At 36.3% G+C, this 17,264-nt stretch overlaps 1 protein-coding gene across 5 annotated transcripts in view; it reads left to right on the forward strand.

The window, feature by feature from the left end:
• Positions 1–17,264, forward strand: part of RIC8A (RIC8 guanine nucleotide exchange factor A) — a 35,327-nt gene that overhangs the window by 10,960 nt on the left and 7,103 nt on the right. For 4 of the 5 annotated variants that reach the window (XM_026706708.2, XM_087918553.1, XM_087918583.1 and 1 more), the window contains 4 exons: positions 1,451–1,498; positions 11,183–11,797; positions 12,702–12,796; positions 14,140–14,290. In XM_026706708.2, coding sequence (XP_026562493.1) covers positions 1,451–1,498; positions 11,183–11,797; positions 12,702–12,796; positions 14,140–14,290 — 909 coding nt within the window. Of the gene's footprint in view, positions 1–1,312; positions 1,339–1,450; positions 1,499–11,182; positions 11,798–12,701; positions 12,797–14,139; positions 14,291–17,264 lie in introns of those variants that run through there. The other variant, XM_087918697.1, reaches the window with a different exon arrangement.

Genomic DNA, 17,264 nt, shown 5'->3' on the forward strand with positions numbered 1-17,264 from the left:
TTTATCTTGGTGAAAACTTTAACTTTAGTAATGATAATATAAATAATTTTTACTCTGGGGGATAAAATATCAGATTATCTTGTCTTTTCAGATAGTGATTGGTTTTTTTATAGTTTTGTTTAGAGAAAATGTGATTGTAGTTCCATTGCTGCGCTACAGAGAAGTTGAAACCTTGTTAACATATTTCTCCATCAGTCTCAGTGTGTGGTGGGTAGATGCCATTCTCAGAAAACACATGAATGATTCATGGGTACCTTTCAATATGGAAAAAGGCTAATGCTGAGGCTTTCTAAGAATTTGTGCCAGATAACTCCAGAAGGTACTGCATAATGGATAAAGCAAAACATATGGCAATTCCTTTCCTAGTTAATAATAACATAGAAATATATCTTGTTCCAAAAAGACCTGATATAATTCTAAAAGTAGCAGTTGTAGCTCATGTTCCTCTTTTAAGCTGTCACCACCCAAAAGTAGCTGAGAATGGATTGCTTGATATGCTTATAGCTTCTAACTAACCTATAATAGTCTGTTGAGAACAATGTCAGGCATACTTTTTCAGGACATTGCAAGCTGGATATTTTCATTTGTGGAGAAAATTGTGCCTTTAATAGTCATATTTTAAAAAATTATGGGGTAAAATATGCTATGATACGTGAAAATTCTTGGATTATATTAGAGCTGATGTCTCTGATTTCAGTAACCAAGAATGACACACAGGTATAAACTGCTTTGAACTTTTGCTTTCAATTGCCAAATACAGTGAAGCTTATTAACGGATTTCCAAAATGGAATAATAGTTATATGAATATACTTTAAATAAATAAAACAACTAAAACAGTTGTTTAAATTTCCTTCTTCAGAGCATGATTGGCAATTGGGAAGAAACTTCTATTAAGCTGAAGGTATTTGCCACTTGAGAAAATTTGGACAAACTCCCAGTTTATGAACTGGGAGATCATTACAGACTAGTGAGAAATGCCTCAGTTAGAAAAAAGGTAATGAGAGGCAAACCTATGCATGAAGTCTTGCTCATTATCTTCAACTGAAATGTGCAGTGGTAGAAAAAAGTTAGTAAACATGTGGTCTATGTTTAAATTATAATGTCAAGCCAGTGCATGTTTGAACTGACTATTTACCTTAGAATATGCCTCAAAATATTTTACAGTGCCTAGAGTTTACTTCAAAAAACAAGCAGTCATAAAAAGATTTTTTAAAAGATAGGTTTGAAAATAACTGCCCCAATTAATAAAGCTACTTAGAAAATAATACTCCATCTTATGTTTCTTTTTCTTTCCTTCTTTACTTAGCTTAATATTTAATTGGTTAGCATCTGATTAGGTAGGTATTTGGAAGAAATTAATTAATTGTCATTTGTTTTAAAAATTCTCTTATGTTTAGAGAAAATTATTTTTTTAATTCATTCAATGAATTTTCATTTTTGCTTTCTCAGAATTCTCACTGTTTCACTTTTGATGATGAAGAACAGGAAGAAAGAAAGGTATGTTGTTATATCATTGTTTGTAGTCCACCAGGAATATTGGGTGTAAGAAATAATAATTTCTGGATTTTGGATGGAAGGAAGAAAGGCATTAACTATTCTTCACCGTGCAAAATGGAGAGCGGGAGCATAGCCATTTTAAGGCATATTTAACATAATATATAGTTTTGCTTTTGAAGACCAGGAGTGCCTACAGGAAGAAGAGAAACGCTGGTAATGTCCAGTGAAAATTAAATCCATCTGGGTGAAAGGATGGTGTTTTTTTTTTAAATAAAGTTTTATTTGGGTTTTCACACACAAAATACAAGTAAAACATCTTTTTTGAAAATAACATGGTCCCGGGTTGAACTTCTTTATACAGACACAAAACTCAATTTCATGCTCCTTTTTGTCTTCTGTTCCATATCTTATACTATTTTACATTTTCTATATAGTTTTTCCCCTCTTTTAATTTTCTCAATTTTATTTTGATTATCTCATCTCAATTCAAATCATTATATTTATACTTTTGTCTGTTCTGTTTCAATTTCATATTATCTTTTCTCATTAAACAAATTTTCTCCTGTAGTTACTAATTGGAGTATGACACCTTTATATCTTTTAATTACATCCATTCAACTCTTATTTAAACTTCAATATATACCTTAAGTTTATGACCTTCAATATAATACATAATATATAATTTCCAATCGAATTCTGCTTGGCACATTCTTATACACACTATATTCTTTTAAAAAAAAGAAAGATTGTAAATATATGCAATTATAAACCCTCATTCCATTCCAGTTCAGTTCTATCATTAATAATCATTAAAACCATAACATCTTTAACACTTCTTTTCAATTATCATGCTTCCTTAAAAACACATGTAATCTCCATAATTAATTGTTCCCTTATTTTTCTTCACATATATTTTATAAATCATTAAATATACCTTTTGTTACATTTGTTTATTGACAAGCATTCCACTGAATTACGATAGCTATTTTATCAGACATTTTAATCATACATTGTTTCATATTTTCTAAAATTATTTCTGCTTCTAATATAACCATACTATCTTATGTACCTTTGCAGAATCCCTTTTTCCATTAAGTTTTCACCCATTATCTCTAAATAGACCCTGTTTCTCTATATTCTGCTTCTGTCCTTTATAACTTCTTTTCCTTCCTTTCTTCCCTCTCATCTTCTCCATCCCCTTGTCTCTCTAGTTCTAATTCTCTCTTCTGCATTTCCCTCTTCTGTTGCTTTCTGATTTTATACTTATTTTTCACTCTATTTTTTTGGGGGGGGAGTTGTTTTTCCCAGTCTTAAGCTTTCCATTCTCTTTTTCCCCTTTCCTTTTTTCCCCCCACCTAAGATTACTTGTTCATTAAAGATGGCTTTTTCTTTGTCGGAATCTTCTTGTTCCGCAGGCATTTCTTGTTGTTTCTCATAATTCCAAATCTCCATTTCTGAAATACGAAGCCAAAAGAACCTCTCCCTTCTTGTGCATCTTCTTTGTACTTTTTAAGTTCCATTTTCAGTTCTTCTAAAAATGGTGCCATTTTAAACACTTTTAAACAACCACCCGATTGATTTTAGTCATTTAAATGCAGTAACCAAAAATCCAGAGATCACCAAGTAATCCAAATAACCCCAAACTATTTCTTCTTGCTTCTTTTTTCAACTTTCTCTTCCTGGGGTTCCACTATTTTGTTGCCAAGTTTCAGTTAAAATATATCTTTTAGGAATCTTGTTGAGGTTTTAGTTCCAGGCAGTCTCCTCCATTTTTCCAGATCCTGCCCTTTAATTCTTTTTCTCTCCTGTTCTGCTTTTAAAAGCTTTTACGTATCCAGAAATCTTTATTATCCCTTTGACATTTTATTTTCAGCTTAAATGCCTGTTGATGTCAATTTCTTGCTTAAGTCTCTTAGCTGTCAGTATATAGAAGGGAAGAGAAAAAAACAAACCAAATCCTTTCCCTTTTCTCTCTCCTTCGCTGCTTCAAAATCTTCTTTGGGAACAATGTTATTTTTTTATAGTTTAAATACCAGGGTACCTTGCATTGTTGCTTTTGCAGTTTAACCCGGTCAACCAAGACTTTCACTTCTTATCTTCTTCCTGCACATTCTTTTCCAGTCGAGTTCTTCTTTGAGGTGGCCATTTCTGACCATCGCTGCAACCACCTTGGGGAAAGGGAGTAATGGCCAGCTGGGGAGGAGAGATGCGGCTCTCCTCAACCCTGCTGGCAGTCTCCCCCCTCTTCACCACCTCTATGGGGTGGCTTAGCCCCGAAACCACCCGGCTCAGGCGCTCCCCCGGCGAGCACGGATCGAAGCTTCGCAGAGACGAGATTTTGGTCTGTCGCTGAAGAAGCTCAAACCGGAAGTCCTCAAGGTGAAAGGATGGTTACAGGTATATAACATTCTGTGCCCTTTTAGATGTACTGTACCTTTCAGTACTCTCAGCCAGCATTGCTAATGATGAGCAAAGTGGGTAGTTGTTGTCCAACAATATCTGAAGGGCTCCAAACTCTGGAATACTTTGGTAGCTGAACATCTTGTTCTGATTCTTGTATGAGCTTATAAGGCTATCCAAGAGAGTGTCTGCTTGTGGATCAGGTATCAGTCTTAATACTTCAGTATCAGTCTTCATACAATTACAATGATTAAGGCAAATACTACAAGAAAAATTCACTCATTTACACATACACACATACAAATATATAGCGCCCCAAAATATCAGAAGTTCTAGCTGTACAGGTTTCTATTTTTAGGTTCCAATTTAATCCAGCGTCATTTCCCATTTGCCAGTACAGACCAGATTTTAACTTCCATAGCTGGGCACAGATATTGGGCACAGATATTGTTGGAGCAGTAGTGCCAAAAATGCAGTGACTCTTGTCTTTCTTAGTTCTGCAGAACCTTCAAGCATAAATAAAGATCTGGAAATGCTGCTATCAGTTTAAATAGATTTCTCTATTTAAATAAAACCCCTTTCTTAGAAATTATGAACATATAACAATTAGAAGTACCAAGTGTGATTAGTGACAGTACATAAACACTGCTCGTAGAAATCCCCCAAAACAAATCCTCAAATCTTGAGAAAGCACAGTTTGGGTGAGCTGCAACCAATTGAAATAGATGCTACTGAGTTATATGGACCAAGAGTCTGATAAAGTAGCTTCATTTTTATTTATTTATTTATTTATTTATTTAATTCCCATCTTTATTATTTTTACAAATTGGCCAACATATCCAACACAGGTGGTTCCTCCAATTGTATGTCTGTCTAGGTGCATGCTGTGTCCAAATGGAAAAAAATACGAACAGCTATATATATCTGTAGTAGTAATAAGTATTTCTGTTCACTATATATCATTGTACACCTTAACATCTGGATGTAATTCTCTACTTTATATGGCATTTATAAAATGCAGAAAATGATGCAAAATCTCTTGCACATACCAGCAAATTATAAAGGAAATTATAATTGGTAGCAGCTAGCAAGTAATTACATGTCAGATGCACTTCATTGCAAAAATATGATGCTGCATTAAATGCACTCTAATAATGCAGTCTAACTTTGATCAACCATAGCAATTTTTGTGATCTCACTGTTCTTACCGTTACATACCACTGATGTATACTATTTACAATCTGTGCACATCATACCACTGTTATATCTATTTTAAATATTACTATTTAATAGATAACTATTGAAGACCTATTGTTTTAAAAAGCACCGCTCTTTTTATATATTTACAATAAACAGGATTGCTTTATATGGTTTGTTCACTTTTATTGTATTATTGGTCAGCTTGGAAGGCAAGGATGGGTGGGGTATGTTACAGGGTGCTCAAAAGAAGACAAGTTCTTCATTAAACACAAAATCCCATATTCAAGACAACTTTACTTGTGATCAGAAACACATACCAGAAGCAACAATTCTCTCCTTTCTTGGATTATTATTATTCAACAGTAAGAGATGAAGGTATCATCTGCATGCAGATATCTTTCTTCCATTTATTACTGGAGGATAAAGCTGGTACAATTTGTTTTTTTCCCTCTTCCTACTTATCAGATGCTTCCTCATCCACAAATGTTATGGATAGTAATTTATTGCATCAGTCCTAGAGGTATTTAAATCTCACTGCATTTATCTATGATGCTCCAACATAAATCTACTGTGGTAATAGATTTAGGGGGCATCAAGGGTATGCTTACAAACTTTACTGAGTTTAGTCCTCAACTGTATTGTTACAGCAAGAAGTTAATATACCATAGAGCACGAACCTCTCTTGACCTGCTTGCCTGCTGCTGAACATGCTCTTGTCTACCAACTGATTATATAGGGAGGGAGCAGAGCTGTTTGTTCTCTGTCTTACTGTGAGCTGATCATAAGCTTATCCTTTCACCTGAGAGCAGGGCAGCCCACAAATTCCCATGCTTGGCTGGAGCCTTATAAGTCCCATCCCAGGATTTCACATGGCAACAGCAAATTCCTCAATCATGGATCTTTCCCAAGAGGCAAATGCCAACCCAAAATGGTAATAGGTTTGGGCTGCATAAATAGCTCATTATCATAATGGAAAGGAGCCAATGATGGCATACTTTTAACACCATCCAAAGACGGAGCAGATGGGAAGGTCTGATACTAAATAAACTGTTTCTATATTTAAAAGGCAGGAGCAAGATACTGAGATTTCATTTATTTATTTTTAAAATTTATATAGCCAACCATGTCAGAAAACAAATTACTCTGGGCAACGTACAACAAACTTTAAAAAAATACATAAATAACACACATAATAATAATAATAAACAAACTTAATAGTCAAGACCTTGTTGAGGATCCAAACTCTGTCAAGGTCCTTGGAGTACTCATCTCTAATGATCTAAGTGCTAGAGCCCACTGTAACTACATCGCCAAAAAGGCATTAAGAGTTGTTAACCTAATCCTACGTAGCTTTTTCTCTGGTAATGTCACATTACTAACTAGAGCATACAAAACATTTGCTTGAATACAGCTCATCAGTCTGAAACCCACATCATGTATCTGATATTAACACAGTTGAGAAAGTCCAGAAATATTTCAGAAGAAGAGTTCTCCGGACTTCCGGTTTGAGTTTCTTCGCTGACAGACGGAAACCGCGATCGTGTGCAGTTTTGATCTGTGCTTGCCGCCGGAGTGCCCTGAGCCGGCTGGCTTCGGGACTAAGCCATCCCGTAGAGGTGGTGAAGAGTGGGGAGACTGCCAGCAGGGTTGAGGAGAGCCGCATCTCTCCTTAGCTGGCCATTACTTCCTTTCCCAAAGGCGGTTGCAGCGATGGTCAGAAATGGCCACCTCAAAGAAGAACTCGACTGGAAAAGAATGTGCGGGAGGAAGATAAGAAGTGAAAGTCTTGGTTGACCGGGTTAAACTGCAAAAGCAACAACGCAAGGTACCCTGGTATTTAAACTATAAAAAAATAACATTGTTCCCAAAGAAGATTTTGAAGCAGCGAAGGAGAGAGAAAAGGGAAAGGATTTGGTTTGTTTTTTCTCTTCCCTTCTATATACTGACAGCTAAGAGACTTAAGCAAGAAATTGACATCAACAGGCATTTAAGCTGAAAATAAAATGTCAAAGGGATAATAAAGATTTCTGGATACGTAAAAGCTTTTAAAAGCAGAACAGGAGAGAAAAAGAATAAAAGGGCAGGATCTGGAAAAATGGAGGAGGCTGCCTGGAACTAAAACCTCAACAAGATTCCTAAAAGATATATTTTAACTGAAACTTGGCAACAAAATAGTGGAACCCCAGGAAGAGAAAGTTGAAAAAAGAAGCAAGAAGAAACAGCTTGGGATTATTTGGATTACTTGGTGATCTCTGGATTTTTGGTTACTGCATTTAAATGACTAAAATCAATCGGGTGGTTGTTTAAAAGTGTTTAAAATGGCACCATTTTTAGAAGAACTGAAAATGGAACTTAAAAAGTACAAAGAAGATGCACAAGAAGGGAGAGGTTCTTTTGGCTTCGTATTTCAGCTCTTAGAAATGGAGATCTGGAACTATGAGAAACAACAAGAAATGCTTGCAGAACAAGAAGATTGCGACAAAGAAGAAGCCACCTTTAATGAACAAGTAATCTTAGATGGGGGAAAAAAAGGAAAGCGGGGAAAGAGAATGAAAAGTTTAAGATTTGAAAAAGCAACCAAAAAAGAAGAATAGTTTGAAAAATAAGTATAATATTAGAAAGCAGCAGAAGAGGGGATTACAGAAGAGAGAATTAGAAGTAGAGAGACAAGGGGGTAACAAGGGGAGGGAGAAGAAGAGAGGGAAGAGAGAAAGGAAAAGAAGTTATAAAGGACAGAAACAAGATATAGAGAAACAGGGCAAAGGTATAAGAATTGAAAGTATAAGCCTGTTTAGAGATAATGGGTGAAAACTTAATTATAAAAGGGATTCTGCAAAGGTACATAAGATAGTATTGTTATATTACAAATAGAAATAATCTTTGAAAATATTCTTAAAATGATGGATAAAATATTTACTGTAATCTAGTGGAATGTTTGTTAATAAACAAATGAAATAAAGTGAAAGAGAATTAAATTAGGAAAGGATGGAAACATTTTAATTATTATTAATGATTTATAAAATATAAGTGAAGAGAAATATGGAAGAAAAAGTAATTATGGAAAGTTTATAAGTGTTCCTAAGGAAGTATGATATTTAATTGAAAAGAAATGCTAAAGATGTTAATGAATATTAATGACAGAATTGAATTGGAATGGAATGAGGGTTTATAATTATATATATTTATAATCCTTTTTTAAAAAAAGAATATAGTGTGTATTATAAGAATGTACCAAGCACAATTTGATTGGAAGTTATGTATTATGTATTATATTGAAGGTCATAACCTTAAGGTATATATTGAAGTTTAAATAAGAGTTGAATGGATGTAATTAAAAGATATAAAGGTGTCTTACTCCAATTAGTAACTACAGGAGAAAATCTGTTTAATGAGAAAAGATAATATGAAATTGAAACAGAACAGACAAAAGTATAAATATAATGATTTGAATTGAGATGAGATAATCAAAATAAAATTGAGAAAATTAAAAGAGGGGAAAAACTATGTAGAAAATGTAAAACAGTAATAAGATATGGAATAGAACACAAGAATGAGCATGAAATTGAGTATGTGTCTGTATGAAGAAGTGTAACCCGGGACCGTGCTATTTTCAAGAAAAGATGTTTTATTTGTATTATGTTTTTTTTTTGTGAAGAACCGTATTATATATATATATATATATATATATATATATATATATATATATATATATATATATATTAATATTAAAGAAGAGTTCGCTGCTCCTCTACAATTGCAGAATACCTTATGCCATCAGACCTGAAACTCTAGACCTAGAAAACCTAGAACTAGGCCGCCTTCAGTCCGATCTAAATACAGTATATAAAATCATACATTTTAATGTCCTACCTGTAAATGAATACTTTAGCTTCAACCATAACAATGCAAGAGCACACAATAGATACAAACTCAAGGTTAATTGCACCAAACTTAATTGCAGGAAATACAACTTCAGCAACAGAGTGGTCAATGTCTGGAATACTCTACCTGACACTGTGGTTTCTTCCCCAAACCCCAAAAATTTTAATCTTAGACTGTCTACTATTGACCTCACCCCTTTCCTAAGAGGCCTGTAGGGGGCGTGCATAAGTGCACCAACGTGCCTACCGTCCCTGTCCTATTGTTTCTTTTTTTTTCTTATTCGTATCCATCTCATGTATTCATAACTATGTTTATACTTATGCCTGTTATCTTGTAAGCGATAGACAAATGAAATAAATAAATAACAACATATTAATTAAAAGCACTAAATAAAATGTAGCTAAAAATAAAATAATGAGCAAAAGTATGTTAATAATAATGGAGCTACTGCACCAATTCCCTGAAATCCCAGATCTGATAGTACAACCAGGTCTTGAGGGATTTGGGAAAGTCAGAATCCATGGTGCCAGCCTAACCTCGTGTGTGTGTGTGTGTGTGTGTGTGTGTGTGTGTGTGTGTGTGTGTGTAGAGGGGGAAGATATTCCACATAGACAAAATGACTTGCCACCTAGCGCCCACCAAATGTAACTCCCTGATGGAATCTGCAGCATTCCCTTTTTACTAGATCTGGTGGATGGAAAAATGTAAAAACCAGGGAGTCACCCCATTCCATGTAGGAATTTAAAGGTCCAAAACAGCATCTTGAATTGGACCCTGGAAACAAACTGATAACCAATGCAGCTCATGGACCAGAGGGGTAATGTATTTTATGAGGAACACATAAGTGCCATTGCATTTTGCATCAGCTGAAGATTCCAGATACTCTTCAAGGGCAGTCCCATATAGAGATGGAGAATGCCTAGTCTGCCTCCCTCTGCCCACCTGGGAATTGACTGCTTTTCCTGCTTCTGGGGCTACGCTGCCTACCAAGTGACAAAAATGTACCATGTTTGATGTCTGAAAAGCTATTGTGGAAAACAAATAACTACTGCTGCATTGTTGACATACAGAGAGCAAAGTCAAGTATGTTTAGTAAAATTAATTGAGTCTGAATGCATTCTCCTCTTTTGGAATAGTGCAACTCTGTGCTGAACATGTAACCAGTTTAAGTAATCTTTGCACTGCTTGGCTTTGTGCTTCTAGCAGTGTTATGACTAAGGAAGGCCCTTTCCCCACTTAACCCCCCAAGGCCCCCCAAACCCTCATGACATTGTCACAAGCTGTGAGTAGATAATTTATCATTGGAGTAACTCTGCCTCCTGAATCCTGAGTTTTGTTTCCCTTCTTTAGCCAAGGTAGAGTATACTTGATAACTAACTACTAACGGTATTATGTGGGGTAACTTCAAGGGCATCCACAGAATCAAAAGTGAAATAATAAAAAAGCTGCATATGTGTGTGAGGTCATAATACACAAATAGTGCATGACAGTGTGATATTGCTTTCTCTATCCCCTCCACCCCCTTATACAATTGCCCTGCAGATATCTGTAGGAGGTTTTGTTGATTTGCTTATTCAGTCACTAGTTACTTTAAAAAAAAAAAAAAACCCTGCTTTTGGAAAGCCAAACATGTTGAGTGAAGATGGAGGGCTGAATTGCTGGCTGGCTGCCATTTTGTATATCTTTTTCACCATAACAGTGATGCTGTCAATGCCATACTGCAGGGAGCAGAATTAGTGTTCAGTCTCTTTGCTGTGGGACGTTCCTCCTTCCACCTTTCTCCCTCCAAGTGTCAAGTGCATTAAATAATCACTAAGCATGCTCAGTCATCATTAAATTATTCCTGGATTTTTATTTCTCTTTTGTAAATCTCAAGAGTTTCTCCAAGCCTGCTAGTACTGCCCTTATGTTGCTGTTTTGTCTGTATAAGAAAAGACATTTGCAGCTTAAACCTAAAAAGCAGAGGCACATTTGCTGTGTGTCAACTTGTGATATTATAAAGTGGATGTTGTAGCGACATTTGTTATATGCAGATAGAAATGGGCCTGAGGAACCGAACACATTGAATGAGTTTAAAATAGATTAGATTTTATTGGTCTTTTGAAATTGTACAAGTGCAAGCATAGATAGTCTTGCTTGTCTTATGCAGAAGTTCATTGATACTACTAAATCTGTTATTTTATCTCCTTTCTGATATTTTAGAAACTGGCCATGCTTCTGATCAAGTTTTTGGAGAGAGTTCTCCAGCCGTCTTGCCAAGTGACATGCTTGGAAAGCATACGAATTCTGTCCCGGGATAAAAAATGCCTTGGCCCTTTCACCACCATGGAAAGTTTGAAGACGCTAGCCAGGCATGCTGGGATTGTTTACAGGGAAGAGCAAATCCTGGAGGTTCCTGATCTGGATGTAATTCTGGAGGCACTTAAGTGCCTCTGTAATATTGTCTTCAGTAGTCCCCAAGCTCAGGAACTGATGGCTGAGGCTCGGTTTGTGGTGGGCCTTACAGATCGCATCAAACTCTACAATGAAAGAAACTTCCCCCATGACATAAAATTCTTTGACCTGCGCCTTCTCTTTTTATTGACGGCACTAAGGGTGGATGTTCGGCAGCAGGTTGCACAAGAACTTCGAGGTATTGGTTTAATGACAGATACCTTGGAACTTACATTGGCAGTAAAGTGGATCGATCCTCATGAGGTAGCTGCCAAAGGGGATCCTTCCCTGCCATTACCTCGGCAGGAGGCAGAGCGTGCTATGGAGATCCTGAAGATCCTCTTTAATGTCACTTTTGATACCAACAAAAAGGAAGTGGATGAGGTAAGAAAGCCAGAGGTGACACTGAATGGTTTGTTCATAGATGTCTTAGCTTTTATTCTTCACAGGTAGTCCTTAAGTTACAACCATTTGTTTAGTGACTGTTCAAAGTTATAATAGTACTCAACAAAGTGACTTACAACTGGTCTCGCCCTTAACAACCATAGATTGAAATCCAGCATATATTAATAATGGTTGCAGGCCCCCCACCCCCTCAGATCATGTGATTTGTAACCTTCCCGGCTGGCTTCTGACAAGTCAAAGGGACAAGCTAGATTTGCTAAATGACCACATGACTCACTTAATAACTGCAGCGATCCTCTTAACAACTGTAGCAAAAAAGGTCATAAATTCCTCATGACTCATTTAGCAACTGTCTTGCTTAGCAACAGAAATTATGATCCCATTTGTGGTCATAAGCTGAGGACTGCCCGTATTCACCATTTCATTTCACCTATGATTCCTATAGTTAGGGACATGTTTCAAGTCTTCCTGGATGTCCACATCTGGGATACACCAGGAATGAGCTTCCAGAGCAAACTTGCATTACTGTATTTGACCCTACAGCTCTTCCCGCTTCTTTACTCAATAATGTCTACTGACATACATGAAGGGACAAAGGGAAATAAATGCTAGATCAGGCAGTTATGCTAATTCATCTGTTGCTATGGCTTTGCAATTTGTTGCAAATTAGGGAACCAGGAATTAACAGATCCTTTGTTTTACGTATGCTGATTTGCTTTGTAGATTTTCAAATCCCATGAATGACATTTCCCCCTTGAACTTAAATGTATGTTTGGTTCTGAAAATGCATTGCTGGAACATTCTGTATCAATAAACAGACTGCCTAAAATAAAATTGCGCTCTTTTCTCATACTAAAAAGTTTTAATTTTGTTTTCGGGCCAGGAAGATGCTGCTCTGTACCGACGTCTAGGTGCCCTTCTCCGTCACTGTCTGATGATTTCAGCAGATGGTGATGATCGGACGGAAGAATTTCACAGGTGACTGTATTGCCAATAAAACAAACAAAAAAATACACATAATATTAAATGATCAATAACCACAAAATTGGTAGGTTTAGTAATAAAAGTAGGGGAGGAATGGGGGAAGCCTGGAAATTATATAGTAGCTAATTATAGAACAGCTAAATAATTTGGGCTATGTTTAAAATATTTTTCCCACTGTTGACAAAAACCGTGTATCACCAATTCATTACTGCAGATTAGATATAGATTTCTCTTTCTCCTACATTTATAGTAAAATAAATGTAGTATCCTACTTACGTGCCCCCCAATATCTACTTGTAAACCACTTCTGGATTTTGAGATGGAAAAAAGATGAAACGTTGACTTTGGGTTTTGCTGATTAAATAAGTTTGTTGTTACAGAAATGTTTAATACATGTTATTATGTTTAAGTAAAAAGTTGAGGTTCTATGTTATCTTATTCTATTCTGCTAAAAATATTCAGAAGTCAACACTTTTCTTTCTTTTTTCCTTTTTCCCCCTCCCCTTTTCCCATTATTTTCATTTGTATTTTATACTTTGATAAGTTTAATGAAACTATTAAAAGAAAAAATGTGGATCCCAATACACTATACGGTAATTCTTAGTAGTGAAAAGAGAATGTTATGACTGAGATTGCTTTAGTGTTGAAAAATTATGCAAGTTGTAGTATTTAAAAAGTAGAGGATTTTTTGTATTCTGCTTGATGTCCTTGACACAGCCAACTTTAGATAGTGATAAACATTATCAGCAGGAAAGGCTCTTCTGAAAATATTTGCTGTTACTGCTGAAAATTTCCTATTGCATTTAGTACACAGGAGAAAGCCTTCCCTAGTGATCTTAGGGTAGGAATTTAGGAAAAATCGTGAAAATGCAACTCTCTTTTCATTAGTTGAATTAACTTTGATTTCATTGATGTGAATTGTAATTTTGCCTTGAATTTAATTATAATCAGTATTACTCTTGTATTTTGTAGTTTGTGTTTGGTCTATTGTAAACCACGTTAATTGATGTGTAAGGGGAGACATTGATGTACTGTACATTTAATAAATAATAGTATGCGGGCACATTGCACATTATGAATGAGATCTGGCAAAATTGTGACTTCTACTGGACTTCTAAAAATGGTTATATAACAGCAGATGGAGAAGGCAATGGAAGCTTGAATTAAAAAGGAAGGATTTGCTAAATCCTTACTAAAAAGGAAGGTTTTAGAAGGCACAATTTGAAATTTGTTCTATTGCTAGAACCTAGAAAATACTAGAGTTTTCAGAATGAAACAGCCTTTCATTTATATTGGTGGCTAATTTTTTCCTGTTTTGCCTTGTATCCTGCCTTCAGCCATACAATCAACCTTTTGGGCAATCTGCCTCTCAAGTGTTTAGATGTTTTGCTGACTCCCAAGGTCCACCGGGGCTCCCTTGAATACATGGGAGTCAATATGGATGCTGTCAATGTTCTCCTGAGTTTCCTTGATCGACGTCTTGATAGGGTAGGTAAAGGGAAACCTTTTCACAATTTCCATGCTTGTCCCAAGCTACTTTGATTTATGATGATACTCATGTTTGATTAGGATTCATCTGAGAGTCCATCCTTTGTTTAAATATATGACATTTATCCTACCACATGAAGATGGAAATCTCAATTATTTATCATTCTCTAAGAAAACTTATGTAATAGCAATCAGCCTGATACAGGCAGGTAGTCCTCGACTTAAAAAAATCATTTAGTGAGCATTCGAAGTTACAAGAACACTGAAAAAAGTGACTTATGACTGTTTTTCACACTTTGGACCATTGCAGCATCCCCATGGACATGTGATAAAAATTCAGATGCTTGGCACCTGACTCATATTTATGACGATTACAGTGTCCCGGGGTCATGTGATCGCCTTCTGACATGCAAAGTCACTGGGGAAGGCACTTTCATTTAATAGCGATATTACTAACTTAATAACTGCAGTGGTTCACTTAACAACTGTGGCAAGAAAGATCATAAAATGGGGCAGAACCCATTTAACAAATGTTTCACTTAGCAACAGAAATTTTGGGCTCAATTGTGGTCGTAAGTCAAGGACTACTTTTTAGTAAAGAGGTAGCAACGGCATAAATGGTTATTATCTGACATGTGAATAGGTTGAATAGAGAATATTCCAGAATTGCATTGCCCCATTTTGTTCTGACCAAGGCTTATTGAGACACTAACAAACACACGTTAATCCCAGAACCCTTTTTTCTTTATTGCAACGGCTGTGAATTTTATTCATTCACAGCTCGTAACGAGTCTCAAACAGTTTGTAAATAGTTCCATGGAAGCCTACCAAAGTCTTTCAGGATAAGTCTGATAAGCACACACCTTTATCTTCCTTGAAATGCTGCCAACGACTAAATTTCCAATTAGTTATACAAGGCCAAATGGAGCACAAATTCAACACCCAGAGTTTCAGATTTCAAACTGACCAGTGTGAACAAAGTTGCTTCCTGCAAAGGTTCATGTCCATTTGCTCCTCCTCTGTCTTATTGGGGAGGGGGGGCAATCACCTCCAAGCCTTACTCCTGAGTTGCCCCTTTTGTCTTAACTGTTCTTGCCTTCTGGCAGCTCTGCGAATGTGCACACTGGGAACAGCTCACCTTGTTCCTCTGCCTCATTGCTGTCAGATTCTGGAGTCTCCGGAGTCAGCACATAGAACTCCCAGATGACCCTGGCCCCATATCTGTATCATCTGAGTCCTCCCCAGACTGGCCCATATTCCTCCTCACTGTCTGACTCTGCTGCTGTCTCCGCAGGCTGCTTGGCGGGCCACAACACATTGGTTATTGGGTTAATACAATTTCTTACCAGCTTAGTGAGAGGCAGATTTAATTTTGGGAATAGGAAATATTACCGTTTCTTTCTTCTTTTCTCTATGTTGTTGTTTAATTGTCATCATAGCTCCATTGCCCTGTTTTCCCATTGCCAAAATAAAAGTTTAATAAGATATATGTTTATACACTGTTCTAGTTTAACAGTATATATGTCTTTGCGGTTATGTGACAAAATGGTGAACAGTATTCAGCCCAAATGGACCTTCAGTAGCTAGGCAGAGAATCGAATAGCCAAGGTAAGCATCCCTTGGCATGGTGCCATTACTTCCCAAGTAGGAATACTAATGTAGAAATTTTGAAGGCAATATCCAGTAGAGTTCATAAGGATAAGCTAAAAAATCACAACAAAGTCAAAACACAAGCTCCTGCAATCTCCCATCTTCCAAAAACAAAAGAGAAACATTTTACGAGGAAGAAGGCAGTGAAGTCCTTGAAGGATATGGGCATTGGGCACAACTGACTGCATACCATATTGCAAGTTAGTAAGGCTGCTCAGAGTAGAGCAGTAAGATTGGTCCTGAATTTTTACACCAGATAAATATGGATTTTCTCCACAGGATAGGAGAAGCTTTATAGCCTTATGCCTTCCCTGCCTTATATCTAAAAGGAGGTAGAATTAATACTGTTCTGTCAGATCTGTCTTACACCAATCAGAAAGATATATCTTAGTCCAAATGATCCCTGCTTCTGCTTTTCATTAATACAAGTAATCCTTGACTATGACTATCATTGAACCTGCCCATCATAGTCAAAAGTTGTGACAGTGATAAAGCAGGTCACCCACCATGTAACTCACCCAATTTTATGACCTGTTTTGCAACTGTTATTAAGCAAACCCAGTGTACACTATGGGATGCTTTTGCTGAAAACATTTTTTTTTGGCTGTAAATTCTGGTTTTCTACAAAAACATCATGAATAGCAATTATGGCCTGCAGGATGTTATAAATGGTCATAAATGCGCTGGTTGCTGAGTGCCCAAAATGTGGTCATGTGACTGCGGGAGGGAAGCAGCTATTGGAACTTTAGAACCATGTTGTAAGTACCTTTTGAGGAGTCCATTATAACTTTGAATGGTCGCTAAGGGACTGGTGATAAGTCAAAGACTACCTGAACATGAAGCAATTCTCACTCAGTTAGACATTAATGCAGAAGAATATTGCTTTTTGCATGCATTAATGTTAGGATTATTCATGATGTAAAAAAAAGAAAAGACTCCCTCAAATCAAACTGACTTTTTAGTGATTGCACAAATATTTTGGGGCTTTTGGCAATAATACAAAGGTGATTTGTAGTTGTTTTTTTCTGGGATTTTTTTTAATGTCCTGGTCTAGACTATAATTATGGGATGTCCTGATAGTTTTCTATCTAATTACTAACCAGGTTTGATCCTGCAGAGCTTTTGGAATTAAACTTTGACTAGATGCAGCTACCTGCTAGGTCATGCATTATAAAAAAAAGCTATACAGGTAAACGTTGAACGTAATAATGGCAGGACATGAAATATGTAGTAGCACTTGCTAAAAGGGAAATTGGGGAGGAAATTTTATGTAAAAAAAAAGCTTAGATGGCTTTCCTAAAAAAATAGCTTTTGTCTTGGGAAT

This window comes from Pseudonaja textilis, chromosome 1, assembly GCF_049901715.1.
Source record: "Pseudonaja textilis isolate UNSWEBS1 chromosome 1, rPseTex1.2, whole genome shotgun sequence".
Classification (NCBI taxonomy): domain Eukaryota; kingdom Metazoa; phylum Chordata; class Lepidosauria; order Squamata; family Elapidae; genus Pseudonaja; species Pseudonaja textilis.